General features: G+C 38.3%; 1 protein-coding gene across 1 annotated transcript in view; it reads right to left on the bottom strand.

Annotated features, from left to right (window-relative positions):
- The window catches only part of myrfl (myelin regulatory factor like), a 72561-nt gene that overhangs the window by 26938 nt on the left and 23231 nt on the right, over positions 1-22392 (bottom strand). The window contains exons 7-20 of the mRNA XM_031898926.1: positions 18356-18551; positions 17933-18009; positions 17056-17166; positions 15824-15914; positions 13603-13803; positions 10576-10684; positions 8394-8503; positions 7945-8132; positions 7538-7601; positions 6923-7002; positions 6028-6099; positions 4804-4868; positions 2402-2572; positions 1085-1147 (exon numbers count right to left, since the gene is read on the bottom strand). Of these exons, the coding sequence (XP_031754786.1) occupies positions 1085-1147; positions 2402-2572; positions 4804-4868; positions 6028-6099; positions 6923-7002; positions 7538-7601; positions 7945-8132; positions 8394-8503; positions 10576-10684; positions 13603-13803; positions 15824-15914; positions 17056-17166; positions 17933-18009; positions 18356-18551 (1598 nt within the window). The remainder of the gene's footprint in view (positions 1-1084; positions 1148-2401; positions 2573-4803; positions 4869-6027; positions 6100-6922; positions 7003-7537; positions 7602-7944; positions 8133-8393; positions 8504-10575; positions 10685-13602; positions 13804-15823; positions 15915-17055; positions 17167-17932; positions 18010-18355; positions 18552-22392) is intronic.

Here is a 22392-nt window from a genome sequence, read left to right as displayed (position 1 = left end):
GGCTACAGTTAGTTTAGTATGGGTATTGCTATTGTAGGGAACTGATAAATTGTGCCCTTTATCACTGGTAGTCCCCGAGTTATTTGGACAGCTATAAGGGTCCTTCACTCCACTTTTTACACAGCATGATAAATATACCCCTAGGTGTGATAGACAGGCAGGCAGCTTCTGGCTTCGACAAGGATTTGCAGAGGGATTATCATCCAGGGTGTAATACTGCCCAGAGTAGGGTTACCAGTGTACAGACCTAGGGCTAGATAGAGGATCAACTAGTTTTCATAACCTGAAAGCTGGGGGTAACCCATTGTGCCCTGCAGGGAGAGCCATTGTGACCATTTGTCGTGAGTACTGCCTGACCTGTAAGATGCTAACTACCTGTATATGTACCTGTTGTTACTCCCAAGTGGCTGTGTAAATAAACAGTTCATGTTCACGTTAAGAACCACTGGTGCCCATTTCATTGAGAGTTATAGTAACACAACACCCTGGCCTCCAATTCAAGCGAGGTCTCACGCCTGAGGGAATACATCTAATCCCGGGTGATATATGGGGTGGTTTATGGTAAACATCAGGAAGTAATTTACCATAAGCTTACACTAAATATTGTAATACATATGAGTATATAGGTATGTGTGACATATATGCTTGGGGGGCTCATTTGAACTTGATGGACTTTTGTCTATTTTAACCCAAATTAACAATGTAACTATTTTGCAAACCCCTATCCTGCAACATAAGGGTTTTAAACATTTCAAGCAAGGAGATTGAAAGGTATTCACTGTGGATTTCAGTCAATTATTTATCATTACAACAGGAATTAATACACAAGTCTATGTCTTGTGCTGCCAAACATCATCTTACACATAAACATATTTTTATATTATCAGAAAGTTATTTTATAACATAAGATGACTGATGATCCACAAGAGCAGGATCCATAGTAAGCAGCAAATTGTTCTCATGGAAACTGGAGGCAAAGACTGCACCCTTCAAATGCCTTTCATTATGGCATGATCACAGTGCAGAAGCAATCATTTAAAATGAAAAAAAGTAAAATGTAATGTTTAAAATATAGTTCACTTACAATCACTTGAAAATGGAGGTTTATCTGGCCATCTCATCTTGCTTATGTTTCTTTTGAGACTTCCTAAACAGCAATCATTGTTCTTTATTACAAATCAATAAAGTCATTAATTTCAGACTTTCTACGTTTCATTTTTTGTAAGGCCAGTGATTCATTTATACAAATATACATGTACTGTATGTGCTTTTAAACAAAAACACCAACATCACAATTATAAATCCATTACAACATTTTTGTCAGTACGAAATATGACAGTAATAAGGATCCCATATTAAAAATGTATTAAAAATGTAAGGATATTGGTAAGAATAAAAATGTTTTAGGTTTTAGTCTGGTCTAACAGAATGCCCTTCACTTCTGTGTGACCCATATATACAATAACTGATAACTGGAATAAAAGGTAGGAAGAGAAAATGAAAAAGGACATATCCAGGTCCAAGATCTTTGTTGTCTGTCAAAAGCCAGATTATGGTATATATTTTATAGGTCTGTCAAAACCAGCAATTTTTGTACAGCATCACATAATATTATCTTTTACAGTACTCATGAAATGATATGAGACCAGATTGATTAAATTAATCCTAGATCACATTATTAGGATTTGTTTACTAATTAGGTTATTAGGATTATTAGCCAGAATTTGGTTATTCTAAGCTACCTATGGCTTTTAATGACAGAAAATACTAAAACTGGAAACTCAATACAAATATTGCACTAAGAAGTATATGTGCACTAAGCGCCGCGGTAGATGGGGAGATTAGTCACCCGCGACAAATCTCCCTTGTTGCGGGTGACTAATCTCCCCGATATGGCATCCCTCCGGCTTGAATGTAAATCACCGATGGGATGGCATATGCGGCGCTGCGTTTTCCTGAAATGGCGAAAGTTGCCGTGAGAGGAAACTTCTGCGATTTCGGGAAATCGCGGCAACACATATGTCATCCCACCGGCGATTTACATTCAAGCCGGTGGGATGGCATATCGGGGAGATTAGTCGCCCGCAACAAGGGAGATTTGTCACGGGTGACTAATCTCCCCATCTACCACGGCCCTAAGAAGGCCCAATTTGTTGCTGGTATCTGATATACCTTAGTATATACCTTAGTATATCAGATACCAGCAACAAACTGTGCCTTCTTAGTACACGTATACTTCTTAGTGCAATACTTGTATTGAGTTTCCAGTAGGAATGACAGAACAAGATGGCTGGTTTCTAACTGACAAGAATGAGAATTACTCTGGATGCACTTTATATGTGAATAGGCCATTGTGTGGGTTATTTGGCCATTAGAATTAAGATTCTTCACAGGTACTTACTTTTTTTAAAAGTCTTTGTTTCTTCATAAAATATATTTCTTAATGTTGGTTGTTGAAGTGAACAGCAATGTTCTTCCTCACATGGCAAAATATCACAAAAACTGATTTCTCTTCCACCTCCTCCTACAGGTTGGGTTGTTTTTGCTGTGGTAACTGTACTTTCACTTAACCCTTGAAAAGGGAATACAACATTTAACTGACTAATAATTTACAATATGTAACTTAAACAGGTTGGCCATCCCAAATGTGATGTACCAAATACATTTAGGGACAGATTTATGGACTTGATCTTTAAGAATAAACCTAATTGTTGTGCAGATCCCATTTTTTGGTACTTATCTATTTCAGTTTTTCGGGAATTGTCATGAGGGTTCATTTACAATATCACCAGGCAGGTTGGCAAGTGTGCTAAGGAGCACAAGATCACATCCCTTAGTGCTAATTCAGGCAAACTTCAGCCAGGGAATAAGGTTGCACACCTTGCGCTGAAAACAGTACCTTCGGCACACCACTTACTTTGTTTTATTTGGTGCATTCAATTCCCGTGCCGATTCCAAGCTCAACCATCCAGTAGAAATTTCAAATAGGGAAGAAGCACATCTTCATGCTGGCAAATGCCTTTAACACATTTATTTGCAGGAATCCAAAGCACAAGTTTTCGGGGACCAACCTCTTCCTCAGGTGCAATACAGACACAGTGAACCCAACACTTTAAATACCATGTAAATCATGTGATATAAACATGTGACTTTTTAACCCCCTTTTAGGCTGTGCAATTAAAAGTCCCATACAGCCATTCCATATTTCATTAATATAGTACTCAAAGATCCAATTAAGTGGTGTGCCGAAGGTATTGTTTTCTGTGCACACCTTGCACTGCACAAGGCTGCACAGTGCAAGAATGCATCCCATAGTTCTTATTCAGGCAGCACTTCTGAACAGGAGAATGGCTGCAGTGCAGTCCTGGACTGGGATTTAAAATATGCCCTGACATTTCAAGTACACAGAGGCCCAAACAGCCCCCCACCAGTCCAATAAATAGTGTTTGACTATGGCATCTTACAGCAGCCCCTCAGGCATTTGCCAGAATCCACAGATCGTTAATCAGAGACCTATTGTTCTGTGCACCTCGCACTGGATAAAATCCAGCAAAAGATGCACACAGGGCAGGCAGTAAGGGCAATGTCGGACTGGCTCACCAGGATATCAGGAAAACTCCCTTGCCTTGTATGCCTATACCATGACCAATAATCAGTTCTGTATGAGAAGAAGGAGAAGAAATGGAGGAAAGGATATATTATAGTATGTAAAAAGAAGTAATTAACAGACTAAAGAAAGTGAGTGAACAGAGAAGGGGAGAGTGGGCCTAATGTCTAAGGTTTTCTGGTGGGCCCTTGGCACCCCAGTCCGACTCTGAGTAAGGACATGGCCTTTTTATGGCCTGGATCCTCAAACAGGGTCGGACTGGGTGGTACAGGGCCCACCGGGGCTCCCGCCCCAGGGGCCCTGCAGGTGCCCCAGCCAGCCGCGTCCCCTACCCCCCGCCTGACGTCCTCCCCGAGCGCGTATAAATTGAACGCGTCAGGGGAGGAACAGTCAGTAGGGGGAGCTCCGGCAAAGGTCGGACTGGGCCGCTGGGGCCCATCGGGATTTTTCCTGGTGTCCCGGCGGCCCAGTCCGCCCCTGTCCTCAAACGCTCCCTAACTTGTACATCTGAATGAAGCGCAATTAAGGGGATGCGTAGGAGGCAGGAATGGGGAATCCTTAGCCGCCCGTCTTGAATAGAGCACTGGAAAATGTAGAAACACAGAGAGCAGAGACCTGTGGCAGTTCTGCATAGCACAATGCATGGTGCAAAGTGCAAAACGTTGTATTTTCAAGTATTATCTTTGTATTTTCTTGCCAAAAAAAAATTGTGCACTAAAAACATTCAAAGCAATGGGGACATTAATGAGTGTTTTAACTGAACTATTCCTGCAATAGAAAATGATCTTTTTTATTTACCACTGAAGTTAGTTATCGTAAACGTAACATAAACATCTAAAGGCAATGGCCACTAAGGCTGCATGTTTTGTAATGTAGTATTGGAGCAATATGGATTTGCATCACTGTGGCAATATGTACTGTGAAATGAACTTTCAAGTGTAGTATGCACTTTAGTATACACTTCTGGTGGTAATGCAAACTTTAACCTGCAGTTTTGACAGCAATGCATTTGTTGATACTACATTGGCAACTAAAACAGGAATATAGCCAAAATAATTTAACTAAAATAAATATTGTTTTAAAGGGGCATAGTGAGTGAAGCTATAAAGTTTTCATTTCAAGACATGGGATCATACAAAGTGAGCCATCATTAATTACATTTAACAGTGCTCCTAAGTTGAATATAATTTTCTTACCATGCATGTGAGTTGTGTGAAGAGAGGTGGCATCATATGTGCTTGCAACACCTGTAACATTATTTCTGTGGGAAAAAAGGTACATTGCATGCATAAAAGAGGGCAGAAATCCAAGACACAAACTATTTCAATTTAGAATATTTTTTACATGGATTAAGAGCTCCTCGAGTAAGTTCTGGTTAGAACAGAGCGTCCAGCTACTATTTGTATTTATATACACAGACCATATCTAAAGACAAACATGTGCTTTGGTATTTAATTGTATGTTTGCCCATTATTTTTGTACCATTTTAGCTGCAAAATTTACCCACAACTGAATTTTTTACAGTGAGAACTGTGAAGTTGCAGCTTTCTTTTTCTGAATCAGTTGTACTGGCAGATAAATTAGATAGCTACAAGAAGGGCTGGGTGGCTTTTTAGCAAGTGAGAAAATACACGGTTATAAAAAATAGCTGTTAGTGCTCAAAATACAAATAACTATACAGAGGTGCAGATTTGCAAGTTTCTGATCTACAATTGCAACCACACAATAGTTTCTGACCCCTAACAACTCCATTTTGGACCACTCACAGGCACTATGGTTGGAGACCAGGGAAACAATACCAGTTTTGCACACTTAAAGCATATAGTCATATTTGTTTTTTAGGTTCTGATAGATTCCCTTTAACGTATTATTCAAATTCTACAATGCACAACCTCAGACCAGAGATACTGAATAACTTAGTGTGAAGATATATTTATGAAAGTCATCTTCTTTCATAAGTATATATCTCAGTTGGGATCAAGTATAAGTCAATGGGAGATGGCTTTCCTGTAATTCTGGGTAATGGGTTTCCAATTAACAGGTTCCATACCGGTAATGTGAACGTTTAAACATAAAAATAATGCAAACCAGTTGCCATGGGCAACACAGCTGAACATTTTATAGACATTTTGGTTTGGCTCTTAATTTCTACCACCATAAACAATGTATGGCCAATTAACCTTCTCAGAACTGTGTCATTTCCCTCCAAGTCAGTTTCAGATTTTGTGTTTCAAAGTTTTTCTAGTGGACCATGATTGTAAAATGGCTTATAAAAGCATTATGTTGGTGATTCTTTTATTGTGCAGTCATCATTTGATATGCACTGGTGTTTAGTATTTGATTGCTAATATGGTTATTCAAAACAATGTCAAAAACAATGTCACTATCGGCATGCAAATATAAACTTATATAAAACTTACGATGGTAATGGTTCTCGTTCAATGGCTTCCTCTTGGACATAAAGAATATATAGTGTAGAAATGGTCAAGGCACTGAAAGGCAATAATTGCATCTAGATTACAATATACACAGCAACTAATCAATTTGACTGAATCTTGGGGTATATTTTTATTTCATTGTTATGATTACGTGTATGCCATTTGTTGTGTCCTTTCTAAGTTTATGGAAATAACAGATTGCTAAGTGCACGTGTTAAATAGAATAAATTCAAAAATCAAGTGGTTTGGTCTACTCTATTAGTTGAATATAAACAACAGAGGATGTATGCACCTTAATCATCATGAAGGGGCTTAAAAGGACATTATACACTCCTTTTAACATGAGTTCAAAAAGTAGGGCTTGTGCGTACTTTTTGCTATTGTTTTAATAAATATTAATATGAAGCCAGCTTCACTTTATTACTTCCTGTCAATTCTGGTCCAAAAGAACTTCAAAGGAGCTAAATAAACTAATTACCAGTCCACAGAGAAGCCCTTGATAATGAGCTGCTTCTTAATGGGCTGCTGCTACCTAGAGAAGGAAAGGGTTTATTTGTTTAAAGGAATACAGGAAGCTCTGCCCTGTTTATAAAGGAAGTGAGAGGGAGAATTTAGTGAAAAAAGTCCAAATTTCAAATTAGTGCTTTATAATGGCAAAAATCGGAAATTTTTTAATGAAAACAATAGGCAGAATGTAATGCAACACAAGTCCTATATATTGTGTTTTTAGCAAAGGTGTTTTTACTGTCACTTTAATCAAGAGTAGGTATAAAGATCAAATGGTCACCAGGGAAACCCCACTTATTCCCCTACATACCCCTGTATAAAGCATATGTAAGATTAAACGCCAGTAAGAATTAAAGGACTAGTTACTCACCATAGTGTCATAAGAGTGATGAGGGATATTACTAAAGCATGGAAAATCCTTTTTGAGCATTGTTCTTGTTTTGTTGAGCTCTAGAATGATATATACCACCAAGTTATTTCGTAACAGATGGCAATTAATAAGGGTAAATTGCACACAGGGCTGTTTCACACACTTTAAGCATTGCTTTTGTAAGAAGCCCAAAAATGTTACATTATAGTTAAAAAACATATAGTAAAGCTCTTATTGTGTTTGTATGAGAAAATTTTTATATAAGGAGCAATATTCTAGGTATTTTGTGTGATAGTTTTGGGTTACTTAAAATGAGGCACTTAAAAGCCTGCGCCAGCTGCATAGGTCATCAGCCTAGGAATACAAAAATAGGATAAACACAAGATAAGGCAGCTTTTCCCCCTTTTTTAGCGTTATAGCAGCGGTGGAGCACTGCCCCCTAAAATACTTTAGCTTAGGTATGAAAGCCCAAAGCCCTGCGCAACTGTGGTTTGTATCAGATTTTCAACACGGATATAACACGTAGCTCACATTATCCTGAGGGTGAGAGAGCTTGAGAACATACAATTCCAGACTCAATCTATAGCATTCTGCAGCTATTACCCTTGCACTAACCTTTTTAACTTTAACTGGAACTGGCTTCCTTTGAAGTGGAACGTGACTTAATCTGCTAAGGCCCCTGAAAGAAAATAAAAGATTTGGGATATTTTTTTTTCCTGGTACCATGTAAAATGAAGTCTCTGTGATTTACTTTGTCACATGGCACTTAACATTAATCCAGACATTCATAAAACAAATCCCCTATAACCATGAACTCTGCTCTAGCTAAGAAATATCAAGAATCATGCAGTTGATAGTTAAAAATGTAATAGTTTTATTATATGTACAAATGATACAATAAATGGCAAGAAGTGTAAATGAAGTTTTCAGTCCCAGAATAAAAACTGATTGTGGAAGACAATGATTTAGTTGCTATGCACTGGTGACTGCATATAACAGTTTAAATATAAGCATTCTCTAACCGTGATGGAGATCTTGGTGGTGATTTGGCCTGAGGTTTTTCACTTGTTGCTGACTTTAGGCTACTTATCCTTTTGAGCTTGGCAAGCTTCTGGTTCCACAGCTCTAACTCTTCAATCCTTATCTCAAGGTTATTGGTAAGCTTGCAGAGCTGTTTCACTGCACCTACATTCTCCATAAAAATTTGATCCTAAAGAAGTAATTCAAGAATTAAATGTGCCCAGATTCTTATATTACCTAAATGCAAAGTTACATCTTATCATATGGATGTGCTTTCTAGATATAGGGCAAGGTAAGAACAAAATTCATATGAACAAATTTATGAATATGCTTTCTTTTTATGCCTTATGCATTACAGTACTGCTCACCATGCACTAAACTATTTGACAATGGTACACTGTATACTAAACATTATTTTAAGGTTTTAGTCCTTGAAAGAAAATGGTATTACCTTATTGACCATCAAGAAATTTTCAATTGTCTCTCCATTATCACATGTAACATTGCCAGCTTCTTTGACGGCTTGTGGCAAAACATTTCTCACTTCCTGTGCAATAACACCTAAAGAAAAAATGTAAGCATCTCATTTGTAAGTACAGGTATAGGACCGATTATCCAGAATGCTCGGGACCAAGGGTATTCCAGATAAGGGGTCTTTCCATAATTTGGATCTCCATACCTTAAGTCTACTAAAAAATTAATAAAACATTAATTAAACCCAATAGGATTGTTTTGCATCCAATAAGGGTTATTTATATCTTAGTTGGGATCAATTACAAGGTTCTGTTTTATTTCTACATAAAAAAAGGAAATCAGTTTTAAAATTCTGAATTATTTGCTTATAATGGAGTCTATGAGAGACGGGCTTTCCGTAATTCGGAGCTTTCTGGATAACGGGTTTCCGGATAAGGGGTCCGATACCTGTACAGACTTTGGATAACAACAATTTGTTAGGATGCTTAATATGGTGACAATAAAAACATACTTTTAACAAACCAAGTGCCGTAGATTGTAGAATCTATTTGCTAGCCCTATGTTTTCATGTTTTGCATATGCTGTGGGAGAAGTACGTTGCCTAGCAAAATGTGGTGACAGTCAATGCTTAAAGGAGAAGGAAAGGTTAAGTCACTTGGGGGTGCCAAAATGTTAGGCACCCCCAAGTGACTTAGAACGCCTACCTTGTACCCCGGGCTGGTGCCCCCGTACGGAGAGAACAGCACCAGCCCGGGGCAGCTGCCGGCGCTACCTGCTTCCTCCTCGCTTGCGCGCGCATGCGCAGTAGAGTGAAAAGCCGAACTTAAACATTAAAGTCGGCTTTTCACTCTACTGCGCATGCGCCGGCCCACGGATTTCGGCAGCAGCGCGCAAAGGAAGGAGGAAGCGGTGTCTACAGGTGCCCCGGGCTGGTGCTGTTTTCTCCTAACGGGGGCACCAGCCCGGGGTACAAGGTAGGTCATGTAAGTCACTTGGGGGTGCCTAACATTTTGGCACCCCCAAGTGACTTAGCCTTTCCTTCTCCTTTAAAGTTTTGGTTTTATTAAAATTATTTACACATTGAGTTTGGTTTCTCGTAATTTCTATTTGTTATTACATGGGATTATTTACCGTTACCCTAAGGGGCAGATTTACTAAGACACGAACGCTCCGAGCGTATTTTCGCCAACTTTTTCAACGCCCCTGCGACTTTTTCGTACATTTGCGAGAAAAAATCGGAAAGGTTTTCCCGCTGTTTACAATCATTCAGTACGAAAATTTTGTGACTTTCGGATCGCCAATACGATATTATCGTGACTAATATGATTTTTTTGTAAGCATTTTCATGATATTTGCGATCTTCAGAAATTTTTGCATCCAATCCAAATTTGTCCCATTCGGGATTCAAACTCGCATTTTCATGAATGTGCCCCTATGTGTAAGATCACTAGGGCCAGTTCACCTAGCAATTAAACCAAAGGCAAAGGTCTGTGAAGGCTGACAGGTAGGCTGTAACTACAGGGCACTGCCGCACCTTGTAAGTTAGTGCTGGACAGACATATTGCACATAAAGGCTCATTTACCAAATGATATAACTGCAAGTGGTGGTGCATTAATGGGGGCACATACAGGGAAAATTTGTACTAATAGAATGGGTGCACTGCACTTAATGTTTGTCATAAGCAGGTACTAAATGCAGGGCTCCCCTGTGCCTTGCAGCCCTGCCTGGAATTCCCTAGGTTGTGTGTTAAGAATAAAACAAAAACTGAGTGTCACTTAACTTTCTTCCAGGAAAGGAGTTTAGCTTGCAAACCTTTGGTAAAAGGGGCAAAGTGCAAAAAATATTGTGTGGATTATTTGCACTTTGCTCTACATTTCTAGATACTAAATGCTTTCGTTTCTTATTTTGTTTTTCTAAAAACTTTGTTGGAAATGTATGAACAATAAATCTGGTCACAGTCATTTTCAAACACAAACTGCTAGTGTAGCCTAGTGTATTTTTTAAATATGTGTCTGTCTGAAAAAATGGTGATCATGTTAGATAATCCCTTCGATTATTTTTTGTTTGCTTGCTTCTTTGATTCTTATAAGTCCAAGTAGCAAAGTATATGGATCTGGCTTTATTATCAATCACACAGACTCACACATATATGTATTACCTGTTTCATGGGTGGAATCTATTCCCATAGCTTTTGCAAATTCAGGCTTGTAGTCATACTCAACAAGCCTCATCTGGGCTATTCTTCTTAGCTGCTCCAGTGTGTCAGCCTAAAAATAGGTAGTAAAGAAAGTACTTAAGATATAAGGGCTGATTCACTAAGGTGCGTTAAAACGAGCGCTATTTACAGCATGCGTTAAAAATTTTATTGCGTCTAATTTTTCGTTTCTTAACGCACGATTCACTAAAAGGAATCGCGAAGTCACGAAGACTATTATTGTGCAGTATTTGACACAACGCGCACAGATTGTCACCGCGTGCAAAAAAACGCACGCCATATTAGCCATACACGCCATTATTTTCGTAAAACTACTGTTCTTAAAATGACCATTTCCCTGCAAACTGGAGGCTGCATCACTCTAGGGCCAACACATACTTGAATAAATCACACTGCAAAGTCCATATTGTGTTGCCAAAAGCTCATTAACTGTACTTTTCTATAATTACCACCTGCCCCAAGTAGGTGTTAATTTTCGCACAGACTAATGCGATATTTTGCGCATCTAAGTGTTTGTGAATCATGCGTTAGTATTATTTCTGCTCGCTAATTAATGCAATGAGGTAAAATTAATGCATTCGGTTGCGCGCTATTTAACGCACGTGATATGCGACTTACCGCATGCAATAATACTTTATACTAGCGAATCACGCGTTTTTTTGGCGCATCATTTTTAACGCAAAAAAGCATGAGATAAGCATTATCGCACTTTAGTGAATCAACCCTATATTCTCATGGACTCACTGTTCCGAATTCAAATGCAAGCTGTTTTTATGCCCTTGTCATATTAGCTGACTATATGAAAGACAGCAGCAATGGTAGCTTTCACGTAGAAAGAGCATTCATTGGTGCATACCCTACAACCAAGATTAGAAAAAAAAAGTTTTATCCTGCTGAACATCAAAGAATGCGAGGGTCAATGCCAGAAGCACTTTAATAACATTTGCAGCAGTTACAATTGACTAGCCTGGAATATTTAAGAGGGAGCGGGTCATGCTGGGGGGTTGGAGTTGACTTGTATGATATACCAGTTGAGAATTCAGTAATCTATAGTTTCAGTGAATAATGCAAAGTTCATCTAAATATAAGTCCCCTGACTGCTTTTATAGCTGCTTTTGTTTTAATTTAAGTAGTTTATATAGATATTTGCAGCTTAGTGATGGAAGGACTAAACAAGAATGTGGCTTCAAGTATTTTACTTTTGTAGTTGCAGTGACATCAAAGGCAACTGATGCCATGCTAAATGCAACTGAAATTGGCCCATTTGTTATGAGACTCTGGCTGCAGAGTGAATATTTTCTGCTAAGAAAAAAAAACGTAAGCAAAAGATATGCTGGGTTCAAGCCTGCATGGTAAACTAGTAAGGGAAGTTTGAGAACAAACTTCATGTTGGGTTGAAAAACGTGAAGTCACTGAATGAAATCTGATCTGTTCTTGGCTCCTCCCACTTGGACCACAGTTATATACTAAAAATAACTGTGCAAAGTTTGGTTTTAATAGTGTATGAATGGCAACAATTTAAATGTCCCCACTGAAAGTCAATGAGTGACATCTGATTGGCGGATGGTGGCTTCGCCCACATTTTCTAACCTGGAACTGCAGTTACCCAGTGACTAACTCTGCAAAGTTTAGGGACCCTAGGATTAATAGTTAAAGAACAGCAGCAGTTTAAATTTAAACCAATAAAAGTCAATAGGTAAATTGTGATTGGCGGTTGGTGGCTCCGCCCACTTTTTCTAACCTGGAACTGCAGTTACCCAGTGACTAACTATGCAAAGTTTAGGGACCCTAGGATTAATAGTTAAAGAACGGCAGCAGTTTAAATTTAAATTTTCTAACCTTGAGTCAAAGTCACCCAGTGACAAACAGTCACTTAAAACAGTCATACTTAAATAATGGCATCAGTTTAAATATAAACCAATACAATTTATTAGGTGGAAATGGATTGGCTGTTGGTGGCTCTGCCCACTTTTTCTAAACCTGAATACGTAGTCAGTGAGTGACTGACTGTGCAAAGTTTGGGAACCCTGAAATAAATAGTATGAGAAAGGCAGCATTATAAATTTAAAAAAAAAAAATCAATAGGTGAAGTCTGATTGGCTGTTGGTGGCTGCACCCACTTTTTAAAACCTAAAAATGCAGTCCCCTAGTGACCCTGGTGTTAATACTGTGAGAATGGCAGCAGGTTGAATTTCCCCATTGAAAATCAATAGTTAAAATCTGATTGTCTGTTGGTGGCTCTGTCCACTTTTTCTAACCTTGAACCGCAGTTACCTGGTGCCTAACTCTGCAAAGTTTGGGGACTTTATTACTGTGAGAATGGCAGCAGGTTGAATTTCTGCCAAGTCAATAGGTAGAATCTCATAGGCTGTTCACAGCTCCGCCCACTTTTGGGCATCCAACAATCATCATATTTTCATTCAGGCTGACCCCATGACTATGTGATTCAAGTTTTGGGAGTGTAGCCTCAAAGCTGTAAGATTGGCAGCAGTTTCAATTTCCCCATTAAGTCAATGGTTGAAATTTGATTGGCTGTTGTTTACCCCTCCCACTTTGGGTCATCCAACAAATGTTGCTGTTTCCTTCTGGGTGACCCCATGATTATGTTATTCAAGTTTGGGGGGTGTAGCTTCAAAGCTGTAAGAGTGACAGCAGTTTGAAAATCTTCCCTGTCAAAGTCAATGGGAAAATTGGGGTGTTCAGAGCGGCGCCACAAAAAGACAGGGGGCGGGATTAAGAAGAAGAAAAAGCGGAAGAATAAGCTGAAGTCGGGGTTTCCAACCCAACATAATGAAATGAATCTTCATGTTGATTCTATACATTTCGAAACTTGAATCCCAACCTACTAAAAACAGATTAGACTTTTTCTCTTAAAGGTTAATGTTTGAATTTTTATAAGTAACATTAAATGTGATGCTTGCATTGCACTTGTTGTGTAAATGGAAGTGAAGCAGTGGTCCTTGGGCTCACCTCTTGGATATTCCTTTTTGCTCGACTGTCAGAAGGATGCATGACCGTCCCCATCACTTTCATGTTGCCACATACAACCAGTGCTTCATCTGGTGTGTCAGTGTTAATTCCAACTCGCCCATGAGAGACTACTGTCTCTGGGACATGCCCGCGCTGCCACAGGACATCATTATCATTCTCAAATTGCCCAGGGTTGGATGCCTACAAAATATGAATGTCAGAGATACAATAACAGCATAAGAAACCTTCAGGGAATCTGTCAGCTTGGTACATCTTCATTTCTTTATAATAGCAATTTCTTGCTGTTTTTTCATAGTGTTAAAGTTTTGTATTCTTGTAATGCAGCATTCTGCCCTGTAACATTTTTGAAATTTACATTAAGCCAGTGTCAGTGCTAGTCTGCAGATACAGATATAATAGTTACAGTCAGCAGTTGTTTTCACAAGGGTGCCTCAGCCCTCAGAGCCCAAACTTCAATTAACTCTCTCTATCTCAAGCCTGCTTGAGTCCCTTTGCTAGCACTTCATAACTAGGGGTAATAACCCTTTTGCTCTCTTCAGTGGTGCTTCTGGAGACACACAGAGCTACTAGTAGCAGCTACTTGTCACGGCTACTAAAATAGACAATGCTGTTCATACTGATACTGATAATTGTCTCTAAGTGTGTTTTACGAAAGGCAATCCTCAGTATTGTAGCTGTGAAAAAGTATCAGCTACTAGTAGCTCCATTTGTCTTCACCCTAATAGTTACATTGCAGCAATTGTAGCCTGCAACTTGTACAGTGGGAGTGCCACACAATTAATGCAGCTGAATATTTATCAGTTCTTATGGGAGATAAAATATGTAGAATAAGGTTACTTCAGAGGATCGGCAAAAAAATAGCGTTTGTGTAAAATGTCTTTTTTGAATATTAAGTTTTACAGTGTCTTTAAGATGCACCCTAATAATTTTTCTTTTTTGTTGTTTTTGTGCGTATCATGAATGCACCTAGAATTTTGCAGTTTGACAGGATGAAGGCAGAAACAAATCACATTTACAAGGAAGGTAGCTTCACCATTTAGGCACAAAAATGATGATTTAGAAAAAAGATAAAATGCTTTTTTGCTACACTATATTAATTATGAGCCACATATAAAAAAATTCATTTTTCTGATAGTGTTCTCAAGTCCAAGTCTGACTTGAGAACTAGAGAAGTCTCTAACTCCATCAATGTCATATTTTCGGCAGGCTGGAGGGACAAAACAGGGCTCCCATTACAATGCTGTGTCTGCTATTTGTTTGTGACCTAAGGATTGCACCCATTTATGAATGCAGCAGCAGCGATACATACCTTCTGGTGATGCACAATAACATTCCCCTAGAATGCCACTACATTACACGTCATTCAAAATGTGTCACTCAGGACAAACAAGGCAGACATAGTAGAGAACCCTGTTATTTACAGCATTAAGTATATAACCCTTTCTTGGCTGTATTGCCTAAATCTGTCTGTCTGGCAAAACACCATTACATTTACAACCCTCTCTCGCCTTCACAAAGGTGGAGGAAGGGTTAGAGGAGGCTGAACTGCAACTCTAATGACACAAAGTGAAACAAAGGCTGCCCGCGGTTCCTGAGCCAGATCATTTATTAAAATATTTCTCATTATATTCAGAGAGTTGAGAGTTCTCTTGGGGTACTCGCAGGCTCCTGGTGTGTCAGGCTGTTTCAAGTGATCACACAGAATTCCCATTGCTCCTACCAACTAATGTCCCTACATTTGGTGAGTACCATCTGGGGAACTACCCCACAGTAAATCTCCTCTGTGAAGCACAGGCTGCTCTTTCTAGCTAACACTTCTCAGAGGGTGCTTTTACAGTATCTGCTATCCATGACACTATACTTCCTTGACAGGTTCTATTTTCCCGACTTTACTAAGGGTCCTCTTTTTCTTAGGCCACAGAGTTTCTTACTGGGACCATACTCCCCAGACTCCCCTGAGACTTCAGACTCCAAAGAGGAAAAGCCATGTAATCTCTCCCCTTAAATAAACCATGGGCCCCTTAAATAAACTGTCCCTGGGCCTATGGGAACACATCCCTCATCAGGGCAAAGGTTACAAATATTTGGCCTTTTGCTTGTTTTGGAGTTAATTTGAATTCTACATCCTTAGCTTTAATGCAGTTCTATTACAACCTATGGTAGTCATTTACCAGTCATGGTATATGGTGCCAATACCTACCCTTACAATGATTCTTTCTGAGACATGAGCAACAACTAAATATGAATCCTCTTGACAAACAGCATACAGACCAACTACCAACATGAAATACCTGGGGGAGAGACAGAGCACATAAATTACAGCAGATACGTGTAAAACACCCAGCTCCTTACACATATAAGAGATATAATGGTGAAGATTAAACTGTGTATGGGAACATATTTATTTTAAAAGCCCTAGTCTTGTTTACAGTTCAAGACTATATTATTATTTTAGAATACTCTAGGTTATGATATAGGAACATATTCACTATTACTTTACAAATGATAATAGCTAAACCCTAAGGGGCTGATTTACTAACCCACGAATCCGACCCGAATTGGAAAAGTTCCGACTTGAAAACGAACATTTTGCGACTTTTTCGTATGTTTTGCGATTTTTTCGGATTCTTTACAAATTTTTCGTTACCAATACGATTTTTGCGTAAAAACGCGAGTTTTTCGTATCCATTACAAAAGTTGCGTAAAAAGTTGCGCATTTTTCGTAGCGTTAAAACTTACGCGAAAAGTTGCGCATTTTTCGTAGCGTTAAAACTTACGCGAAACTTTGCACCTTTTAAGTTTTAACGCTACGAAAAATGCGCAACTTTTCGCGTAAGTTTTAACGCTACGAAAAATGCGCAACTTTTTACACAACTTTCGTAATGGATACGAAAAACTCGCGTTTTTACGCAAAAATCGTATTGGTAACGAAAAATTCGTAAAGAATCCGAAAAAATCGCAAAACATACGAAAAAATCGCAAAATACCGATCATTACGAAAAAAACGCAATCGGACTCATTTCGACCCGTTCGTGGGTAAGTAAATCAGCCCCTAAGTGTTTAGAGCTACCAGGTCATCTGCTGATTGGAAGAAATCTATAAGTTAGTCACACACACATTGTATAATGCAATCTGGTTGGATGCTGATCAAACTGTACTGTGATCTGTGATTGTCGGGTCCCCCAAATGTTTATTGCATTTAAACCACACTGATTCTTATCAAGCCCTGTTGCAGAAGCTTTATATATAAGTCCTCCAAGTTTTCAGTAAATGGGATATCAGTAAACTGGATGTCTATCTACCTATCTAATCAGAGTACCACACAGGTACAGCATCTGCCATTTTGTTCAAGCATTTTCAGGAAATAAGAAGAATCCTTGTCTTGAGTTTAGCCTAACACATAACATAACCAGCACACACTAATCACTGTACCGTTGGTCGGGGTTTGGTTTTCCCTTTTTCCTCATGTTATTAGCAGTGGTTTCACTGAAATGTAACCTTCCTAATGTTACTTTGGTGATTTGGTCTGATGGTAAATTTATCCTGCAAAATAGAACAAATGTAATTTCCTAGTTACTACTTCAAATTTACAAATATAAATCACTCCATCCATACTACAACAGTCTTAAGGTGGCCATACACCTCACCAAAACAGCAGATCTTCTCCCAGTATGCCAACCTAAGGTGGGAGATATCAGGGTAATTCCATTGTTTGGCCCTAGGGTCGGCAACGATCCAATGTGGACCCCGATCTGATGGAAAATCAAACCTGCCCAGGTAGACCCACTTGGAGTGCCCATACAGGGGTAGATAAGCTGACGAATTGGTCTAATGGACCCAAATCAATAGCTAAAATGTTTCCGTGTATGGCCACCTTTAGTAAAGTAGGTAACGACAGGCAACGCAAAGGGTGCAACGTGTGCCTGCAAGAGGCAGTATACTTTCTTAATCATGAGTTCAATGAATAGCGCTTGTGCTGAACATTCTTTTTGCTTATTATTTGAATCAGGAAAAATCTATGGTTTTTGGTATTTCTTGAGCTAAACAGGACAAACAGGAAAATTCAAGCTACTCCATTTTTGGTTGGTTTCGGTAGATAATTAGATTATGAGTGCACAGATCCTCCTATGTAATGGGCTTCTGTTACAAAAAGGGAGAAGGGGGAGGTTGTATACTGCTATTCTAATTGTCTACCTCACAAGATCCAAACATGGAATAGTTTCAGTCTCCAGTTATGTCCTGTTTAGCTCAAGAAATTTTAAAAAATATAGAATTTTATATTCCAAAATATATGAAAAAAGTTTCTTACGTAACAGGATTAAAGGGTCGCTTGCTGCGATCAGATTGGGACTGTTCAATTGTGATCATCTGGTTTGTAGCTTCTACCTAAACAAATGAGAGAAGATCAGCACTGTGTTAACAGCTCTGCCATAAAATGAGATATGCAATAACTTTAGCTATACAGTTATAAGAAACAGTAAAAATAATAGGTAAAGCTTTCAATATCCAGAATACAACTTCAGCGTGTTCCAGCTGATAGTCCTATACATCTACTAGAAGAGGACATACGTGAACAATTATTAACTTTACATGAAAATGAAGTGGAAAATTTGGCAAAAAATAAATTATATTTAAAATACTGCAGAGTTTCTGCAAATTAATGTTAGTGTACAATATGTTGTAAGTCTTGCCTTTGGATATGGGCAGCAGACACACAGAGAGGAATACTTACTTTAACACCAAAGACTTTTAGGTTAAAGCTTTCAATTGCATTCAGACCCAGCTGTGTCTTGACATATATAGGGCTTCCAAGTACTCTCATGTGGACAGTGACCTGGAAATGGTTCTTCTTCTGGCAGACATATGCCTCATCTACTGTTGAGAAATTAAATCCTTTGTCTGTGATTACTTGGTATCCCACTGCAGGACTGAAAGAAAGAACAGGCTCTAAATTTAGGTTGTTCAACAATATTGATTCTTTCCTTTTTTACAGTTTAGACTTGATAAATATATAGAAATCCTGACCTAACAAAGTGGTATGGGATTTATACAGAACCTGTTACCCAGAAATCTCAGAATTACAGGAAGATCATCTCCCATAGGCTCCATTTTAATCAAAGAATTCAACATTTTCAAAATGATTTCCTTTATCTCTGTACAGGTATGGAACCCATTATCCAGAATTCTTGGGACCTGGGGTTTTCCGTATAAGGGGTCTTTCCGTAATTCGGATCTCCTACCTTAAGTCTACTAAGAAAATTATTTTAGCAGTATTTAAACCCAATAGGATTGTTTTGCCTCCAATAAGGATTCATTATATTTTAGTTGGGATCAAGTACAAGGCACTGTTTTATTATTACAGAGAAAAGGGAAACCATTTTTAAAAATGTGAATTATTTGATTAAAATGGAGTCTATGAGAGATGGGCTTTCCGTAATTCGGAACTTTCGGGATAATGGGTTTCCTGATAAGGGGTCCGATACCTGTAATAATAGAACAGTACCTTGTACCTAATTGTAACTTAGCTGCATGAATTAATACTGGTGGTAAAACAACCTAAATGGGTTTATTTAATGTTTTAATGATTTTTTTAGTAGACTTCAGGTGTGGTGATTCAAATTATGGAAAAATACTTTATCCAAAAAAAACCCAACCCCCAATTTGCGGTTATTTTGCTTAATGACAGGCATGAATAAGGCATTTCCCTCTGATTAAGACAAATTGCTACGAGTCATGTCATTTACTTAAATGTTAACAAAAGGGATGGCATTTTCAGGAGATTTGTTACCCGCGGTAGCCTTAAAGGCTGTGGCAGACGGGGAGACTAGTCGCCCGCAACAAGGGAGACAATCTCCCCAAAATACCATCCCACCGGCGAGTATGTAAATGGCTGCTGGGATGGCATACACGCACCGCGATTTCCCCGAAATCGTGGAAGTTGCCTTGAGAGGATTTTGGGGAAATTGCGGGGCCACGTATGCCATCCCAATGGCGATGTACATACTCGCCGGTGGGATGGTATTTCGGGGAGATTAGACGCCCGCAACAAGGGAGATGAGTCTCCCCGTCTGCCGCAGCCCTAAGGCAGGGCAACAAATCTCCCTGTGTACCATTGCCCTTAAGTTAGCTGGTTACATTTTCTGTGGTTTTAAAGTTATTTGTAAATATAATTGCTATTGCAACCAGTATCGGTCTGTCTGTTTACATTTTCTGCACTCCTGGCTCTGACTCCTGAAACAATGTCACGAGCCAGCTGATTAAAAGACCTAAAGTAAAACTGACTCCTATGACATTGTTTCAAGAGTCAGACAATTTTAAATGCAATTACCATTACAAATAACTTTAAAATGATATTACTTAATATATATTGGAAAGTTGCTTAAAATTACATTTTCTTTCATTAAACTAAAAAACTTTTTTGGATGAAAGACCCTTTACATAATTTTGAGCTGGTTAGTAACCTTCATTTGTCAGGAACATATTCATAATTGACATCTAGAATATTTTTGCTGCCAAAAGTTACTGACGTGTGCCTAGGATTTCTTGAGACCTAAACAATAAAATATACACATATAATTTAAACTGCCATAACAGTGTTTGTATTAAGATAACAGCTTGAGCTACTGAATCCATGAGATGTGATCTAAACTAGCAAAATATGGCAGATAGGTACCCTCTAATCATGTCTAAGGCAATGCCTATCCAAGCAAGCTTTACCTTTGTGCTTTGCATTTCCACCTTGTATTTGTTTATAAATACTGTATATTGTTCTGCATTAAATATCTATGTGTACTATAGGTATGGCACCTTTTATCCAGGATGCTTGTGACCTGATATTTGCGAGATAAGGGTTATTTTGGATCTCCATAGTTTAAGGGATGGATTTATTAACATTTGAATTTTTGCAGTTTTATATATATATATTTGTTAAAACCACGACTAAACTCATTTCCAAGAATGTAAGTCATTTAGCAAAAAAATCGGAATTGAAAAAGTAAGAACAAAAAAAGTTGCAAAAAATAATGCGAAAACTGTGACGTTTTTGATTTGTTGCATAACTTTTTCGTATTATGACACAAAGCCAGCACACAAAAAACAGAAAACCTCTAAAACCAAGAAAGATCTTCTGATTTTAAAAGGAACATCTGCCATCACGACAGGTTTTGGCTGACATATTTTTGCATTTGGAATTGGCGTGGTTTTTTGACGCATAATAATTTGCAATAAAATCACAGATGTTTTGCCACAACAAAATCAGGTTTTTGGCATCAAAAAACCCAAACTGAAAAAATCAAGCAGTAGTAAATGCCCCCTTAAGTCTACTAAAAAATAATGTAAACATTTATTAAACCCAATAGGATTGTTTTGGCTCCAATAAGGATTAATTATATCTTAGTTGGGATCAAGTACAAGGTACTGTTTTATTATTACAGAGAAAAAAGAAATCATGTTTAAAAATTTAAATTATTGATTAAAACGGAGTCCATGGGAGATGCCTTCCAGTACATCAGAGCTTTCTGGATAATAGTTTTATGGTCAACAGATCCCATACCTGTATAGTCAAACCATGGAGTATGGAAATACTGACTAAAGTTACCATGTTCTAACTGTGGGTGGGTTTGAATCATTCAGGCCATCTTAATGACAGGTTATTGAATGGTGGGAATCCACATTGTGCAAAACCCCATTTTGGTACAGTTTGTATTTTCTGCTATGTTAGTTTACAAGTCTAGGACCAGTTTAAAATAGGTCAGGATAATTGAGAGAGTACAGTGTTAGAATGCCTTTAGGTAGAGACATCTAAAACTTGGCATTTGCTAATTAACATTATGTTTAATTAGCTGTGGTGAAAAAAACAGTAGGTGCTTCATTGCTAAAGTATTGCATCTCTAACTGGCCCAAATGGAAAAATGTATGGTAAAATACAAAAAAATGTGATAAATGTCTTCAGAAGTTTTTCAAAATAGAGGAGTGCTCAAATATTTATATAATGTATAGTGAGAAGACAAAGAATGAATACTGTAAAGCTCTGCAGTTTTGCATATCATGGCCTGCCAAGTTTTTTAGTTGTCTGTGCTAAGACTAAAGGTACTGCTTGACATACTTATTCCTTAAAATAGCGAATACACACCCCATGTTATTTTCTTCAGTTTTTTCACTGGTAGTTTGATCAAATCATCCGCTGCATTTCCAGCTAAGTACGGTCTTTTTATAGTGCATATGCACAGGAGGGAGTTAGAATGATAACATATATTGGCTGATGTGCTTTTCAGCCAGTTGTTACAGGATATTGTAACAGAGCACATAACAGTATTAACTGAACTATAGCTATAAACTATAACTGTATAACCAAAGACAGTCACTATTCATTGGGCTGGTGGGGGGGCTCAGTGTCCAGGCCTGGACTAAACTCATATTCAAGATGATGTATGAAAATATCATCAGTCATGAAACCCATATTGAAGACAAAAACCCCCTTCCCATATACAGTAATGCACACAACCAAGTGGCAAACTGACCCTGTAGGTAGAAATGCTCATAAACACTCAAGGACACCTGTTGTTAGATCTGCTTTAAAGAAAACACAGCTCCTGTTATTCAAAGCCAAGTGATGTGACTTGCCAGAAACATTATAGCCTATAACTCACTGACCATGTTATACTAGATAAAACTTTTTTAGATTTTGTATTTCTTTGTTTTTTTATAGACATAGTAATGGTTGGATTTTTCCACACTTCTCCTCACCTTTTCATCTTATAATTTGCTTTC

Source organism: Xenopus tropicalis, chromosome 3, assembly GCF_000004195.4.
Source record: "Xenopus tropicalis strain Nigerian chromosome 3, UCB_Xtro_10.0, whole genome shotgun sequence".
Taxonomy (NCBI): Eukaryota; Metazoa; Chordata; class Amphibia; order Anura; family Pipidae; genus Xenopus; species Xenopus tropicalis.
This window is presented reverse-complemented; position numbering and strand designations above follow the sequence as displayed.